This window comes from Gymnoscopelus braueri, assembly GCF_963280865.1.
Source record: "Gymnoscopelus braueri genome assembly, chromosome: 10".
NCBI classification, from domain to species: domain Eukaryota; kingdom Metazoa; phylum Chordata; class Actinopteri; order Myctophiformes; family Myctophidae; genus Gymnoscopelus; species Gymnoscopelus braueri.
In genome coordinates, this window is record NC_137611.1 from 24,251,141 (window position 1) to 24,264,978 (window position 13,838).

Here is a 13,838-nt window from a genome sequence, read left to right on the forward strand (position 1 = left end):
CGTTCCAGCAGTTTAAAAAAAAAAGTACTTTTTTACGTTTTTTTTAAATATTGGAGGACAAATATTGAAATCTTTCGCCTATAATGACATTCCCAAAATAGGGGCTACGGGATGAAGAGATGATGAGATTCGCGTTTTAGTTTTTTGACTAGCTAAATTCAGTTGAGGAATCTGTTCGCATAATTGATGTAAAGCCCTGTAGTGTTAGGTGTGTCCTTTTATTAGGTACTGGTGTAGCCTACATATCAGCATGCTGTGGGCTTCTTTGCTGTCGTGAGCTGACACGTTGAGGAATGCATACCAACAGTCATTACAGCAATGTTTTTGTAACCATTAGCAGCCAGGAACAATGCTTTTGTCCCGAATGTTCAAATTGAACCTTAACCACATGAACCCTAGTCTAGTCTAGTGTCCCTTTTCTGAGCATGTCATAATAGGCAAACACTTGGCGAAGATAGCAGATCTACAAGCTCACAACACTTCATGAGCTTGTAGATCGGCTATCTAGAGATTTTGGTGTATAGACCCCTGGGGGGGTCAAGGAAGTATATCAGGTTTAAGTTACATTGTGGGTGTGGGTGTTTGTGCCCTGTGTAGGACGTGTGTATGGGTTTGTGGGTGTGTCTGTGTAGGTGTGTGTGTGTGTGTGTGTGTGTGTGTGTGTGTGTGTGTGTGTGTGTGTGTGTGTGTGTGTGTGTGTGTGTGTGTGTGTGTGTGTGTGTGTGTGTGTGTGTGTGTGTGTGTGTGTGTATGGGTTTGTGGGCGTGTGTGTGTGTGTGTGTGTGTGTGTGTGTGTGTGTGTGTGTGTGTGTGTGTGTGTGTGTGTGTGTGTGTGTGTGTGTGTGTGTGTGTGTGTGTGTGTGTGTGTGTGTGGCTTGAGGATTATGAGGTTCCAAATGTAAGGCAAAGCAGCTTGCAAAATACTCCTCACTCTCCTGCATTATAGGCAGTTGTTCTGTTTGGAGGGAAAGGTGCTTCCTGTAGCCATAATTTTCTCTGTGTTGGTAATATGGCAGATGGAAGTGTGTGACCTACTGTATATTGACCCTGAATGTGTTCATGTGTGTTGTTTACATTCTGCAAACGTGTTTGTAGCCATGCACTGATGCACATACATTTGGAGTAAGAATGGCACCAGAAGCCCTTGTAATGTATTTTATAAATGTGGACTCAAATAAAGGAATTAAAGTAAGTGTGTGTGTGTGTGTGTGTGTGTGTGTGTGTGTGTGTGTGTGTGTGTGTGTGTGTGTGTGTGTGTGTGTGTGTGTGTGTGTGTGTGTGTGTGTGTGTGTGTGTGTGTGTGTGTGTGTGTGTGTGTGTGTGTGTGTGTGACTGTGTGTGTGTGTGTGACTGTGTGTGTGACTGTGTGTGTGTGTGTGTGTGTGTTTATGCGTGCGTGCGTGTGTGTGTGTGTAGGTGCTCAACATTCTAGATGGCTGACTGAGCGAGTCATTCACAGTGCCAGTCAGAACCTGTCTGGCCAGCTCAGGACACAAGGAACACCACAGGAAGACGACCTGTTTTCTTAAGAAGCACATTCTAGCTTGAATGGCCTGATTTACATTGAGAAAGAGCCTCTTATGTCCTCGGTACTTATCATTCTTATCCAAACGCTTTGTTATGTAACACCAGATAGTCTGAATATTATCAGTGAATAACTGTAGGCGTATGTAGTACACTGTCAATAGCGTCATTGTTATTGGCAGTTAGATGCACCAGCATGCATATTTTTTTAGTGATGTCAAGCATTGGTCCTAAAATCGAGGTATCTTTCAACAAGGCTGTAACGACTCTTATATCTGTTTCTGTGATATAATTCCTTAAGAAAATGCTGTTTCTTCTCAAGGAATGGAGCTTAGTTAAGTGAACATATACTAACAGATGAATATCGTGGAATCTACGACTAACACACGTCCTTTTCTCAGAAATGACACGACTTGGAGAAGTTGGTTGTATAGTGGTTGTTTTAACTAGCCTGAATAGCAGTGGAAATATTCAGCCCTTTGCCAGTATAAATACAGCCTGCTCACATTGACTCATGAGCAAGCAACTGAAGCAAGCACTCCAGTTCACTGGGAATCTATTCCCACTCTAGATGAAATCCAGATCAGCTATTCTCAACTGAAAGCAGGCCAAGCTATGACTACACAGACCCTTTTTAACAAAGACACCAAAAAAAGAAACCCGTGTGCGCTCATTTAGCTAGTCTCTTACGTAAATGAGGTAAGCTTGTGATTGGTGTCAGGCCGTTGGTGAAATGTTCTTTTGGCATCAGCTCACATTCACAAATATTTGTGATGTAATCGCGTCCTAGAATTCAGTGGTTCTCAAAGTGGGGTCCGGGGACCCCCAGGGATCCTTGAGTGTGTTCCAGGGGGTTCCCAGCTAAATCAGTAACAGTTTAATCACTTCAATCCTTTTTTTTAACCTTGGCTATTTGAAAATAACCAATTTACCAAGCTCACAACGCGCTGCGATGTGGCACATTGTGAGCTCTTGAAACATTTTGGAAAATAGAGAACATGTTAAAAAAAGAATGGGGTGCGTGGCACGGAATATTTTCAGATGGGGGTCCGCGGTCAAATACAATCTGGGGGTCCTTGGCATTGAAAATGTTTGAGAACAAAATGGTTGAATTGAATGCATTCATTTGAAATGAAAAGTCATCGATCTTCTCACCGATGACAACTTGCCTTCTGTGCCCTACAGTATGTCAAGGCATCACCAACAAATTCAATCTGCTGAGCACCAAAGACGACCACTACCTGAACATGGTGAAGACCTACAGCAACTGCACCGTGGTCCTGGAGAACCTGGAGGTCACCCACATGGAGGAATACCATGACCTGTCCTTCCTCAGGGTAAGAGCCTGGACTCAATCACTGCGGAAACCATTACTGCGTGGTAGACATGCTCATCACACAGCTGGTAAAAAGATCAAACTCGCTGCTTTAGCAAACCACGTTTGGTGGTCTGAAGTCTGTGGTACTTGTAGGACTCACAGCTCTTACTGCTTCAGTTCAGAGGATTAAAGGCAGCGGGGTTTTATATCGCTCTGGTCGGAACCTTGTTTGAACTCTGTCTGTAAGCGCACGACTTGTGAATAATGGTTATTATCGTTACAAAATGTCATCATGACACGTCACGGACACATGGGCAAGGATGCCTAAAATAACACACTCGTAGAGATGGTTATGTAATCTAGTAGTACACCGTGTGTACACTGAGTCTTAATCTAACCCTTGAGAGTTCCATTTTTACACTGATGATTTTGCAGTGTATGAACTAGTTTTAGAAATCTAACTCGAAATTGCTCAGTAGAGCACAGACCTCCGCTAAGGCAGCACAATCGTGTCTTGAAATTGGTCAATAATATAAGTACATTTTAGAGACCAAAATGTACAGTTAAATTAAGGATTAATGTTGGTCTTGTGTTACATCCTAGTGATTTATGTAAGCAGTAATACACATTGCTATTATTTTTACCTCATGACATGTGACTTGTCTCCGTAAAGTAAAAGTAAAAGTAATCCATGCATTAACTGTTCAAGAACAGACATGAAAGCCTGGCAGCATAACATGATGAAAAACATACATGAAAAACATACATGAATTACAATTCATAACAAAATGACTTTAGTCCAAGGGCTTATGATCATTTCTTTGTCTACAGTCAATTCAGGAAGTAGGCGGTTATGTCCTCATTGCCCTCAACACCGCTCCTAAGATCCCCCTGGACAACCTTCGGATCATCCGAGGCCATTCCCTGTACGACGGAGGCTTTGCCTTGGCCGTCCTGTTCAACTACAATAAATCCATGGACCAGGGCGTCACTGAGCTTCCACTGACCAGCCTGACAGGTCAGAGCTCTGCACACAACTTCTCAATGACCCGATTTATCTTCAGATCACCTGTAAGGCGTAATTCAGACTGCAGCGTTTTGTCTCAGCAGCGTTCTGATGCTCCGTCGTAGAACGGTGTCATGCGTCGAAAACAGCAGATTTACCAGATCTATTTACAAGCTCACAGCGCGTCACGTCGCGTTCGTGGCACGTTGTGAGCTTGTAGATCGGCAATTTTTGCTATGCGATGCTGTCGTACAACAAAAATCGGCTCGAATCTTTGGTCTGAACTAGGCTTAAAGGGATAGTTCACCCATAAAAATATTTTGTTTCTATTGATTAGTCACCCCATGTTTTTTGTTGCATTCATAAGCCAATAATTTGATGACCAGCGGAACGGTAGGCAGTGGTTCTGGTAGGAGACACAAAGGAGACTCTTCGTGTCTCCTACTGGAACCGCTGCCGGTCATCAAATTATTGGCTTAGGAATGTGACAAAAACAAAAAAATATCCATGAATTCAACTCTCCATGGGGTGACAATCGTTAGAAAAAAAGTCATTTTGGGGGTGAACTATTACTACTATAGACAGCAGATGAAAGAGATGAAATTCTCTTGACACTAATTACTGTGTAGTTGTGGAACAGTAGGCTCTATTATCCCATTGATAATGAACCAAACAGATGGGCTGCGGCCTGCAGGTCCCTACAGGTGTGTGTTCTAATGTTGTTTCCTCTTGAAGGGGCCTCATGGTGGCATCTGACTTCTCTTTTTCAGAAATTCTCAAAGGAGGAGTAAAGTTCTCAGGCAACCGGCTGTGCAACGTTGAGACAATACAGTGGTACGATATTGTGAACGGAGACAATAAGCCGAACATGGCGCTGCGGGAGGCTATCGCTAACCCGATATGTAAGGAGTTTAGTCCGACTCACAACACTAGAACAAAGCAATACCATTTCAATACCATTTCAGTGTATTTATTGATCGATCTATGCGATGTGAAGTGAACAGTGAGTCTTGACATTCTTTGATCAATTATCTTTTGACGCAGGTCAACGATGTGACTCCAGCTGCTTTAACGGCTCGTGTTGGGCACCTGGACCTCAGAACTGCCAGACGTGTAAGTTCTAACTTCTGAGTGGGTTAATTTATTCCTCTCTGTTTATTTGTTTTACGTCTGAGCAACTGTTCAGAAATCTACACAAAATGTGACCATATTCACACGTTAATTGTAAAAGTTGTAAAGGAGTAGATGACATTTTTTTGTGCAAACTCCTTACGAATTACATTAAAGAATAAAGGTCCTTACACACCGGCGAATATGCGAATATACGCAAAATTCAGACTCGTTCCGAATAATTAAAAGACGCTTTTTCGCTTCGCGAAACTGATGTGGACGCTTGCATTGACTTTATAAGGTTTTAAAAAAAAACGTATTTATTCGCATGAAGAATTCGCCCCGGTGTGTAAGGACCTTAAGAGTAAATAATATGCATGAATTACAAAGGTAAATACACAAGGCACAAGAATTGTACTACTGAAATATTATCACGTATGATGTAATAGCAAAATGGCTGGCGCATGAACAGGGTCAAGCCATTTGCCTGTCACGGTTTACATTGAAAGAGGTGTGTCTGTGTCTGCAGTGACAAAGCTCAACTGTGCGCAGCAATGCTCCAAGAGGTGCAAGGGGCCCTCACCCAGCGACTGCTGCAACGAGCACTGTGCTGCCGGCTGTACAGGACCCAGACCCACCGACTGTCTGGTGAGAAAGCAATGCCTCCGGACGAGGTCAGGGGTCATGATGTTCTAGGGGGAGACGGGGAGGAGGAGGGGGACCAGGGGGAGGCAAGAAACCAAAAACCAAACTCATTTGTTAGCAAACACAAACACACGTTGGCATGATGGCATCCCATATTTTTCCATTGCGTATTTTATGAGAAGCCTCGCACGCTGTGTTTTGATCAAAAGCACATTGTGTGTTAGTCCGAGCTACGATGCCATTGTACCGCCGATTAAAGGGCAACTTAGCTGGTTTTAAACCTGCATCATCTCACATTGTTGACATAACATTTCTAAAATGCACTCTGTGTTCCGAGATCTCGTTCTCAAAGGGGCTGGAAAATGTGCATCAACCTAGAAAGTTGGGATTCAGGTTAAAAATCGGTGAAATTACCCTTCAATATCTTGTAAAGTCTCTGCGTCCCCTCTTTCTGTACAGCTGCTAGACTTAAGATTTAAGGGCATGATAGATGAAGGAATGCAGTGTTATCATTAGCGTGAGGCTCTGTTATGGTCCCAGTGTACTGGATGGTTCTTGTTTGTGCTGCAGGCCTGCCGGGACTTCCAGGATGACGGCACCTGTAAAGACTCCTGCCCAGGCCTCATGCGCTATGACCCCAACCTGCACCAGCTGGTGCCCAACCCGTATGGGAAGTACAACTTCGGGGCCACCTGTGTCAAGAGCTGCCCACGTAAGACCAACACACATCAGAGAAACTGATTGACAATGTGATGATCAAATCGTTATTTTCTGTTTTATTATTTTATTTCATTTCATTTCATTTCATTTCATTTCATTTCATTTCATTTTATTTTTACTTTTATCCTTGGCCCTTACCAGGAAGCAACCCTGCTTCTAGTTATTGATGTATTTATTACCACACATAAAGGCATGCACTGGTGCTGTTGTCTTGACAGCCGAGTGAAATGAAAGGATGCCAGAAGGTTTCGCCCACCCAATATGGAACCTATCATGCATGAATATGGGATTTTGCACATTGTGGAATGCTGAACAAGTGCCCAGGTTGTCCCTCGGGGCTGTTAGACATTCAGTCGTGGCAATCCTTCTTAGTTTAATTATAAACTGGATAAACAAGGAAAAGAAAATGATTGAGTTTTGTGGCGTGTTAATGCAACAACCGTACTCTTTCAATTTAACTCAGCCTGTCCGACTACTGCACAGTTTCCCCAGTGTTATATTACCTGCAATATAATATCACCGCAATATAACGTTTAACAATTGGATTGATTGTGACCTTCCTGCTGTACACCAACTCAGATGTTTAGAAATGCAGATAAAATTTATGTGCTCAAGCATTTAAAGTAAACAGCTTATATTTTATGATTTTATGATTCCTCCCAGACAATTACGTGGTGACGGACCATGCCTGTGTGCGGACATGCAGCGGTAACACCTATGAGGTGGACGAGGGAGGGGTCAGGAAGTGTACAAAGTGTGACGGACTGTGCCCAAAAGGTAAGGGTCACCATTAAGCCTGAGTTACACTTATACCGAAAATAGCCGATCTTCAAGCTCACAAGGCGGCATTTTGTTGATCTGCTATTTTCGGTGTGCGACACAGTCACGCAACTAGGTAAAAAATGTATCAAGCTTTGCTATCACAATGGGTTGTCTGAGAAAAGCGATAAAGCTGTAATCTGTAAGATATATGTCCTTTCTGGGATTTGAACCCGGGTCTCACCGGCAAGGGCCGAAATGTCCACTGCTGAGGTAAGACGGAATGTACCCGCATGGTATGGGGAGATATTACGCTTTGAGCTTCAGACAGTACCACTTGTCAACCACTAGTGATCTCACCAAAACACAGGGTCTAAATTTTCAATGGAAGAGTATAGGGAGACCACCTCCAACCACTGCCTGCAGATGTATTAGTAGATTCATTCAAATGAATCAAAAGATTAATTTGTTTTATTCACTAAAAACGTACGGATTGCAGCTTTAAGGGCTATTTTATAGGCCATACTTGTTATTTGTTTCTGCACCTGTACTTTCCCAAGCATCCAGAGCTTGGCTTGGCACAGCTTCATGAGGTCAAAGACATGAGACATGTTCCTTGTGTTGACAATATCCATTTTGTTTGTGCTGTTGATTGGGTTCCAGTTTGCAATGGGCTTGGAATGGGAAAACTGATTCACTCGCTGTCTATCAACGCCTCCAACATTGAGTCTTTTAGAAACTGCACCATCATCAACGGGAACATTGCTATCATCTCTACATCATTTGATGGGTGAGTGGCAGCAATAGTACATAAGCTTTACAGGTGACATTATGACTGATTATTGGGGATCTAAATTTAGCTCTCCACCAAACACTACTACTACAGATTACTACCGACTGGCTGGCAGTCGAATGAAGTCTGGAGATCAGTCGGTTGGAAGGTGTGAAAAAAAAGTTGCTGAATGCACCCGAGAGCCGACAATGGCAGACGGCTACTATGGTGCTAAAAAATAGCCAACGTCTTGATGTCTTTTTCAACAACAAATACATGAGCACATGTACATGCTTACAGTAAATCATTTGAGAAATCATAAAGATACAGTAACTACTGCACTGCAGGGTGCTTAGGGCATGGGCACAAGGATATCTGTATTTAGACTATTTTGGTGTATCATTCTTTCATTAATTAAAACAATAAAGCGCAATGAGCACACGGCCATATAATTTAGCTTCAACTAGGCTATTGATTAATTTAATATTAAATAGCTAGAATGATTATTAAAAAATGGAAACCTGTCATTTCTGTTCAAATAGCCTACTGTAGAATAGGCTACTCACCACACGAGCCTTGGCATCCACGAAGTAATTCAACGTTTCATCATCATAATCATAATTTTCAATTGATAAAATGGCCAATATATCCTCCATGTAAATCCATTGTCCCATGAAATAGTTGGAGAATGAGCACCGGTTGCTTCAGTGATTTTACAGACCCTTTTCACCTTAAAGAAAAGCAGGAGTAAGTGCTTATGATATTTATAAGTTAAAGATATTATGGCATACACTTGGTTTAGTTTCAGAGAAAATATGACAGCTGACAGCTGGTGTTTGAATGAGACGAGCCACAGTCCCACGTTCTGCATTTTGAGCACACATGCAGCTGTAGTAATTAATATACAGTAGCTATACCATGGATATGCGCTGTATTCAGATAAAATATTTTGTCTGAATTTTAGAAAGGGTCCCTATATCAGCCAACCAGAAAGCTCTATCTCCTCTCTGCAAGCCCACTGCTACCAGACAGTTAAAAGCTTGTCGAAAGACGGTTGTTGCTTCCTTAAGTCACTAGATGTCAATATTATGTCATATACTCATATACTTTTTTTTTACAGGGACCATTATACGAAGACACCAAAGATGGACCCTGCCCAGTTGGATGTGTTTAAGACAGTTAGAGAAATTACAGGTAAGATTGAACAATTCCTGAATGATCTATTTTATTTCTATTTGCTTGCATTATTTTTAATTCACACAGTAGTTTTGTAATCCCCCTAAAATATTGTACCTTCTCACAGGCTTCCTACTAATTCAGACTTGGCCAAAGACACTGGACTCACTCAATCCCTTTGAGAACCTGGAGGTCATTCGTGGGAGGACCAAACGGTAGGCTCGCTGTTGAAACTCTCCTGTGGAAGCACAATCAATTCAATATCCAACAGACTGTCATCCAACTAATTGGTAAATTCTCTGTAATCGGTATACTCTTATGTTATGTTATGTGTATCACAGTGGTAGCCATAGCCTGGCGATTGTCACTTTGGGCATCAGCCACCTGGGACTGCGTTCACTGAAAGAGATCAGTGATGGGGATGTGCTAATCACTAAAAACAGCAACCTCTGCTACACCAAGAAAAAGCACTGGAAAGCCCTCTTTAAGTCAGAAAGCCAAGGTTTCAAGGCGGAGGGAAACGAAGATTTGCAGAGATGCAGTAAGTTACATTACAGTATCTCTTACAGACCGCACAGTTGAATGTCCTCCACTAAATAAATTCTTACTCGACTAATAGTAATAGGAATTTGTGGACTCATTAATTAGTTAATTCAATCGACAAATCTCTAAAATTGTGTTTGCCACATAATAACATGCAGAGACCAGAACTGAACAGAACATTTCCAATGTTGATTTCATAATGGCTCCTGGCTATTGGCCTGTAGACTGGTTATATCTAGAGTTTACAAGAGATGCGCTCATCGTTTTCAAGTCTTGGTCGACTAAGACCAAAGCGATTTAATAATCGATTATTTGACTATGAGGGGACAGCCCTTGTTGTGTGACCACAGATCATTGCAGAAGCCAGATTTAATCCTACTCAAACATGAGCTCATAAATGTTGTGTATGTAAGGTTGTGTATGTGTTTGTTTGCAGCTGAGCAGAACAAGACGTGTGACAGGAAGTGCACCAAGGATGGCTGCTGGGGCCCTGGCCCCGCCATGTGTTTAGCCTGCAAAGACTACAGCCGAGATGGGAGCTGTGTTGACTCCTGCAACATCCTGGAGGGGTGAGGAAGGAATCCGTGTTTCACTCCCTTTGTAAAGATTAGAAAAGGCAATTCTCGTCATTGTAGACAAATAAACAGTCTGATCGCATGATATGTGTTTACAGTTAACTCCTTAGAAGCCTGTTTTCATGTGGGCTGTTTCCGGCTGATGACAGCAGCTGAGATAGAGAGTTTGCGGGTCCTACTAAGGCATGAAGTCATGCCTTAGTGAATATATTGTAGTTAAACCCGGTCTTGAGAAGACAAACATCAGAGTAGAAATGGCACACACAGTCCCAACTGTTTATCTTAGGAGATCTCTGTCAAACATTGAATGTTGCCATGCTTACACTTTAACGTCTGCCCTCAAAAAGAGGGATCAAAGATTTCACTTCAAATGTAACCTTTCATTTAATGTATTATTTTAGCAGGAACAATGCACATTAATTAACCACTCAAGCCCTATATATTTCAGCGTACGACAACAAGTTGTCACAACAAGTTGTCTCACAACAAGTCACAACATCACAGCAAGTTGTCTCAAGACTCTTTACATATAGAGCAGAATGTGTTCCTGGGCATGTTAAAAGGTGAAAAGCATAACTAGTTAAAAATGTTAAAAAATATTAAAAATAAGAGCGAATAAAAATGTTAATATATCAACATTAAAAAGCACATATAAAAGGCATGTAAAATGGGCACATAGATCACATATATACTGTAGCACATAAAACAGTCAGTACCTTGAGGGCTCAGGGGTAGAGTGGCCGGGTAGAGTGAACTGGATACCGCAAGGTCCCCAGTTCGATCCCGGGCTGGGGCGCTCCCCCAGAGTTAGTGTCGAAGTGTCCTTGTGCAAGACGCTGAACCCCTAATTGCTCCCGATGAGCAGGTTGGTGCCTTGGATGGTTTCCTCTGCCATTGGTGTGTGAATGGGTGAATGGCACGATCAATGTAAAGCGCTTTGGATAAAAGCGCTATATAAATGCACCATTTACTTGACGCGGCAATCAATATCATCACATCAGATAAGATTGATTTATTGATCCGGGAGGTAAATTCAGGCAGCCCACCTAGACGCAAATACACTACACACAACATACAATACAGTGACCGCACAAACCTAACAGAAACCCATCTGTATTTTTGCCAGCAATACCAGAGTCTGTCAAGTTTAACCACTTACCTTGTATACAGTGCTTAGTTGACCGGGGTCCCCCAGACATCTTGCAACGTATTGTGACCTTATAGATCGGCAAATTTTGCTGAACGTTCGCCTATTATGAAATGCCCAGAATAGGGACGGTAGGGTTCTTGTGGTTAATTTTAAAAGATGTTTTCTTTCTTTCTTTTTGGTCTAAGAAGAGACTGACCTACTAGTCATCCATGTGTTCGACATGTGTTCGACATATTCACGACATGTTTTCAATCATTGGCTGTCCTTTAAGCCAATGGGGATACTTTCCCATACTCTGAACGGGCGGTCTCGTCCTCCCAAGCTATGGCACTAGACACGCCTCTCGCCTCTATGCCTACTACACGCGCCTGCCGTCGGTTCAAATCACCGTGACACAGAGTAATATATAGGACACAATCTAAGAACAGTACTTGAGTAAATGTACTTAGTTACTTTACACCTCTGCATACAAGCTGCGTAGCGTCCGTTCTGGCCTAGCAGTGAAATCACCATGACACAGAGTAATATATAGGACAACATTTAAGAACAGTACTTGAGTAAATGTACATAGTTACTTTACACCTCTGCATACGAGTTGCGTAGCGTCCGTTCTAGCCTAGCAGTGTTGCCAGATTCTGCGAGAGAAATAAGCAAGCTGGTATACATGACTGAGTCATGTCTTGTTTCTTTTTCTTTCTTTCTTTCTTTCTTTCTTTCTTTCTTTCTTTCTTTCTTTCTTTCTTTCTTTCTTTCTTTCTTTCTTTCTTTCTGCAGAGAGCCACGTGAGGTGATAGTGAATAGAACCTGCATGGAGTGTAACTCAGAGTGTCAGCCCCTCAACGGAACAGCGACCTGCAACGCTCCTGTACGTGTGTCTACTATAAACAAACAATAGCAGCATGCTCAATTGTCTATTGGTCTGCATAAACACTGACACAACTGAAGTGTTTATGGTCACTGGATTTGTTGCCACACGCTTTGGGTGAAAAGCGAATGCAACATGTTTTAAGAGCTTAATCGGCAGGATTAATCCAGTAGGGCCGCCTAGAAGAGGCTCTGTCTGTCACTGTATATTTGTCTGTATGTCCGGAGTGAATCTCACAAATTGCTGGACTGATCAGTGCCAAATTTCTTTTTTAATTATTACGATTTTATTGCAGCAAAACATATCATATCAGTGATAGGATGATAAAGAAATGTGCCAAATGTCAGTAGGCCACAGATGTACCTCCACTAAATCGTTTTAGTGTTTTATTCTTTTATAACAAGTTTGTCATACGTCATAGATATGTCATAGACGACGTCATACAGTAGATGACTGATGTCACAGAATAGCCACATGAAGTCTGTGTTCCACATTGGAGCCATGCCGTTCCTAGTGGATTGATCAATCTATGTGTTTAATTTAGACTATACATTTAGAAAGATAAGGTAATAAAGCACATAATAGAAATATTTATATATAACTAAACTGATTATTTGATGACTATTTAATTCAAAAACAGACAATTAATGTATTATTCAATTTATAATTGTACCACTATAATGCAGTCTGATATTGTTAACGTGGTGAAGGTCTCAGGAGAACTGTCTGTATATCTGTCTCTACTTCTCAGGGTCCTGGAAATTGCACGAAGTGTGCCAACTACCAGGATGGATTGTTTTGTGTGTCACGTTGTCCCAAAGGAGTTCAGGGGGAAGGCGACACTCTCGTCTGGAAATACGCAGATCCGATGAATGTGTGCCACCTGTGCCATAAAAACTGCACCCAAGGGTAAGCGGCGCGTGTCGTTCAGCCAACACATTAATAATACTAGCATGTGCTATTTCACTAGCCTGGTAAACCCTCCCTCCGGAAATCTCATTTCTATTCCAGGAGTGAGTCTGGCCTTATCGCCCATTCTGCAATATTGGCTGTGTATGCCAAACCTGTGCCAAACGGCCGAGCCTATCAGCGTCGTCGCTCATTGTTCTGTGATTGACAGCTTACGTTGGCCAATCAGGTGGCGAGTTCGAGTGAGCCCAAAACACGAACGGCAGCCATCTTTTTCTTGTGCGCTATAATCTCCGCTATTTTTTTACTTCTAAAAGCTCTCTAACTTCTATTTTGAGGCACGGAATTTACTTATAAGATATCGTTTGGATAGAATTTAGTTGTTTAACTTCATACATGTGGTCAATTAATCATGACAAAGCCTATTTAATTTTTAATTTTTAGAGAACCGGTAGGGGCAGGCAGTGACACCCATGTATCCGAATAAGGCAACCCATTTTGGGCATTCGCCGTCTCAAAAGTCCCGTTGCGTCACATTAGACTGGTGAACTGCTGATTGGCTGAAGGGGAAAAATTATCATTGGCTGAAGGGGTTGTCAGTCAACGGTATTACTCCCGCCCAACTCCAGCCCACAGCCAATATTGCAGAATGGGCGATAAGGCCAGACTCACTCCTGGAATCAAATAGAAATGAGATTTCCGGAGGGAGGGTTTACCAGGCTACTATTTCACCGCCTGGATAAAATATGCAAACATCCAGTCATAT

The 13,838-nt window shown here is 42.2% G+C and overlaps 1 protein-coding gene across 1 annotated transcript in view; it reads left to right on the plus strand.

Moving 5' to 3' along the window:
• Positions 1-13,838, plus strand: part of egfra (epidermal growth factor receptor a (erythroblastic leukemia viral (v-erb-b) oncogene homolog, avian)) — a 46,596-nt gene that overhangs the window by 19,550 nt on the left and 13,208 nt on the right. The window contains exons 2-15 of the mRNA XM_080439374.1: positions 2,710-2,861; positions 3,674-3,860; positions 4,619-4,750; positions 4,893-4,961; positions 5,488-5,606; positions 6,174-6,315; positions 6,987-7,100; positions 7,746-7,872; positions 8,975-9,048; positions 9,158-9,245; positions 9,372-9,571; positions 10,010-10,142; positions 12,073-12,163; positions 12,915-13,072. Coding sequence (XP_080295500.1) covers positions 2,710-2,861; positions 3,674-3,860; positions 4,619-4,750; positions 4,893-4,961; positions 5,488-5,606; positions 6,174-6,315; positions 6,987-7,100; positions 7,746-7,872; positions 8,975-9,048; positions 9,158-9,245; positions 9,372-9,571; positions 10,010-10,142; positions 12,073-12,163; positions 12,915-13,072 — 1,786 coding nt within the window. The remainder of the gene's footprint in view (positions 1-2,709; positions 2,862-3,673; positions 3,861-4,618; positions 4,751-4,892; positions 4,962-5,487; positions 5,607-6,173; positions 6,316-6,986; positions 7,101-7,745; positions 7,873-8,974; positions 9,049-9,157; positions 9,246-9,371; positions 9,572-10,009; positions 10,143-12,072; positions 12,164-12,914; positions 13,073-13,838) is intronic.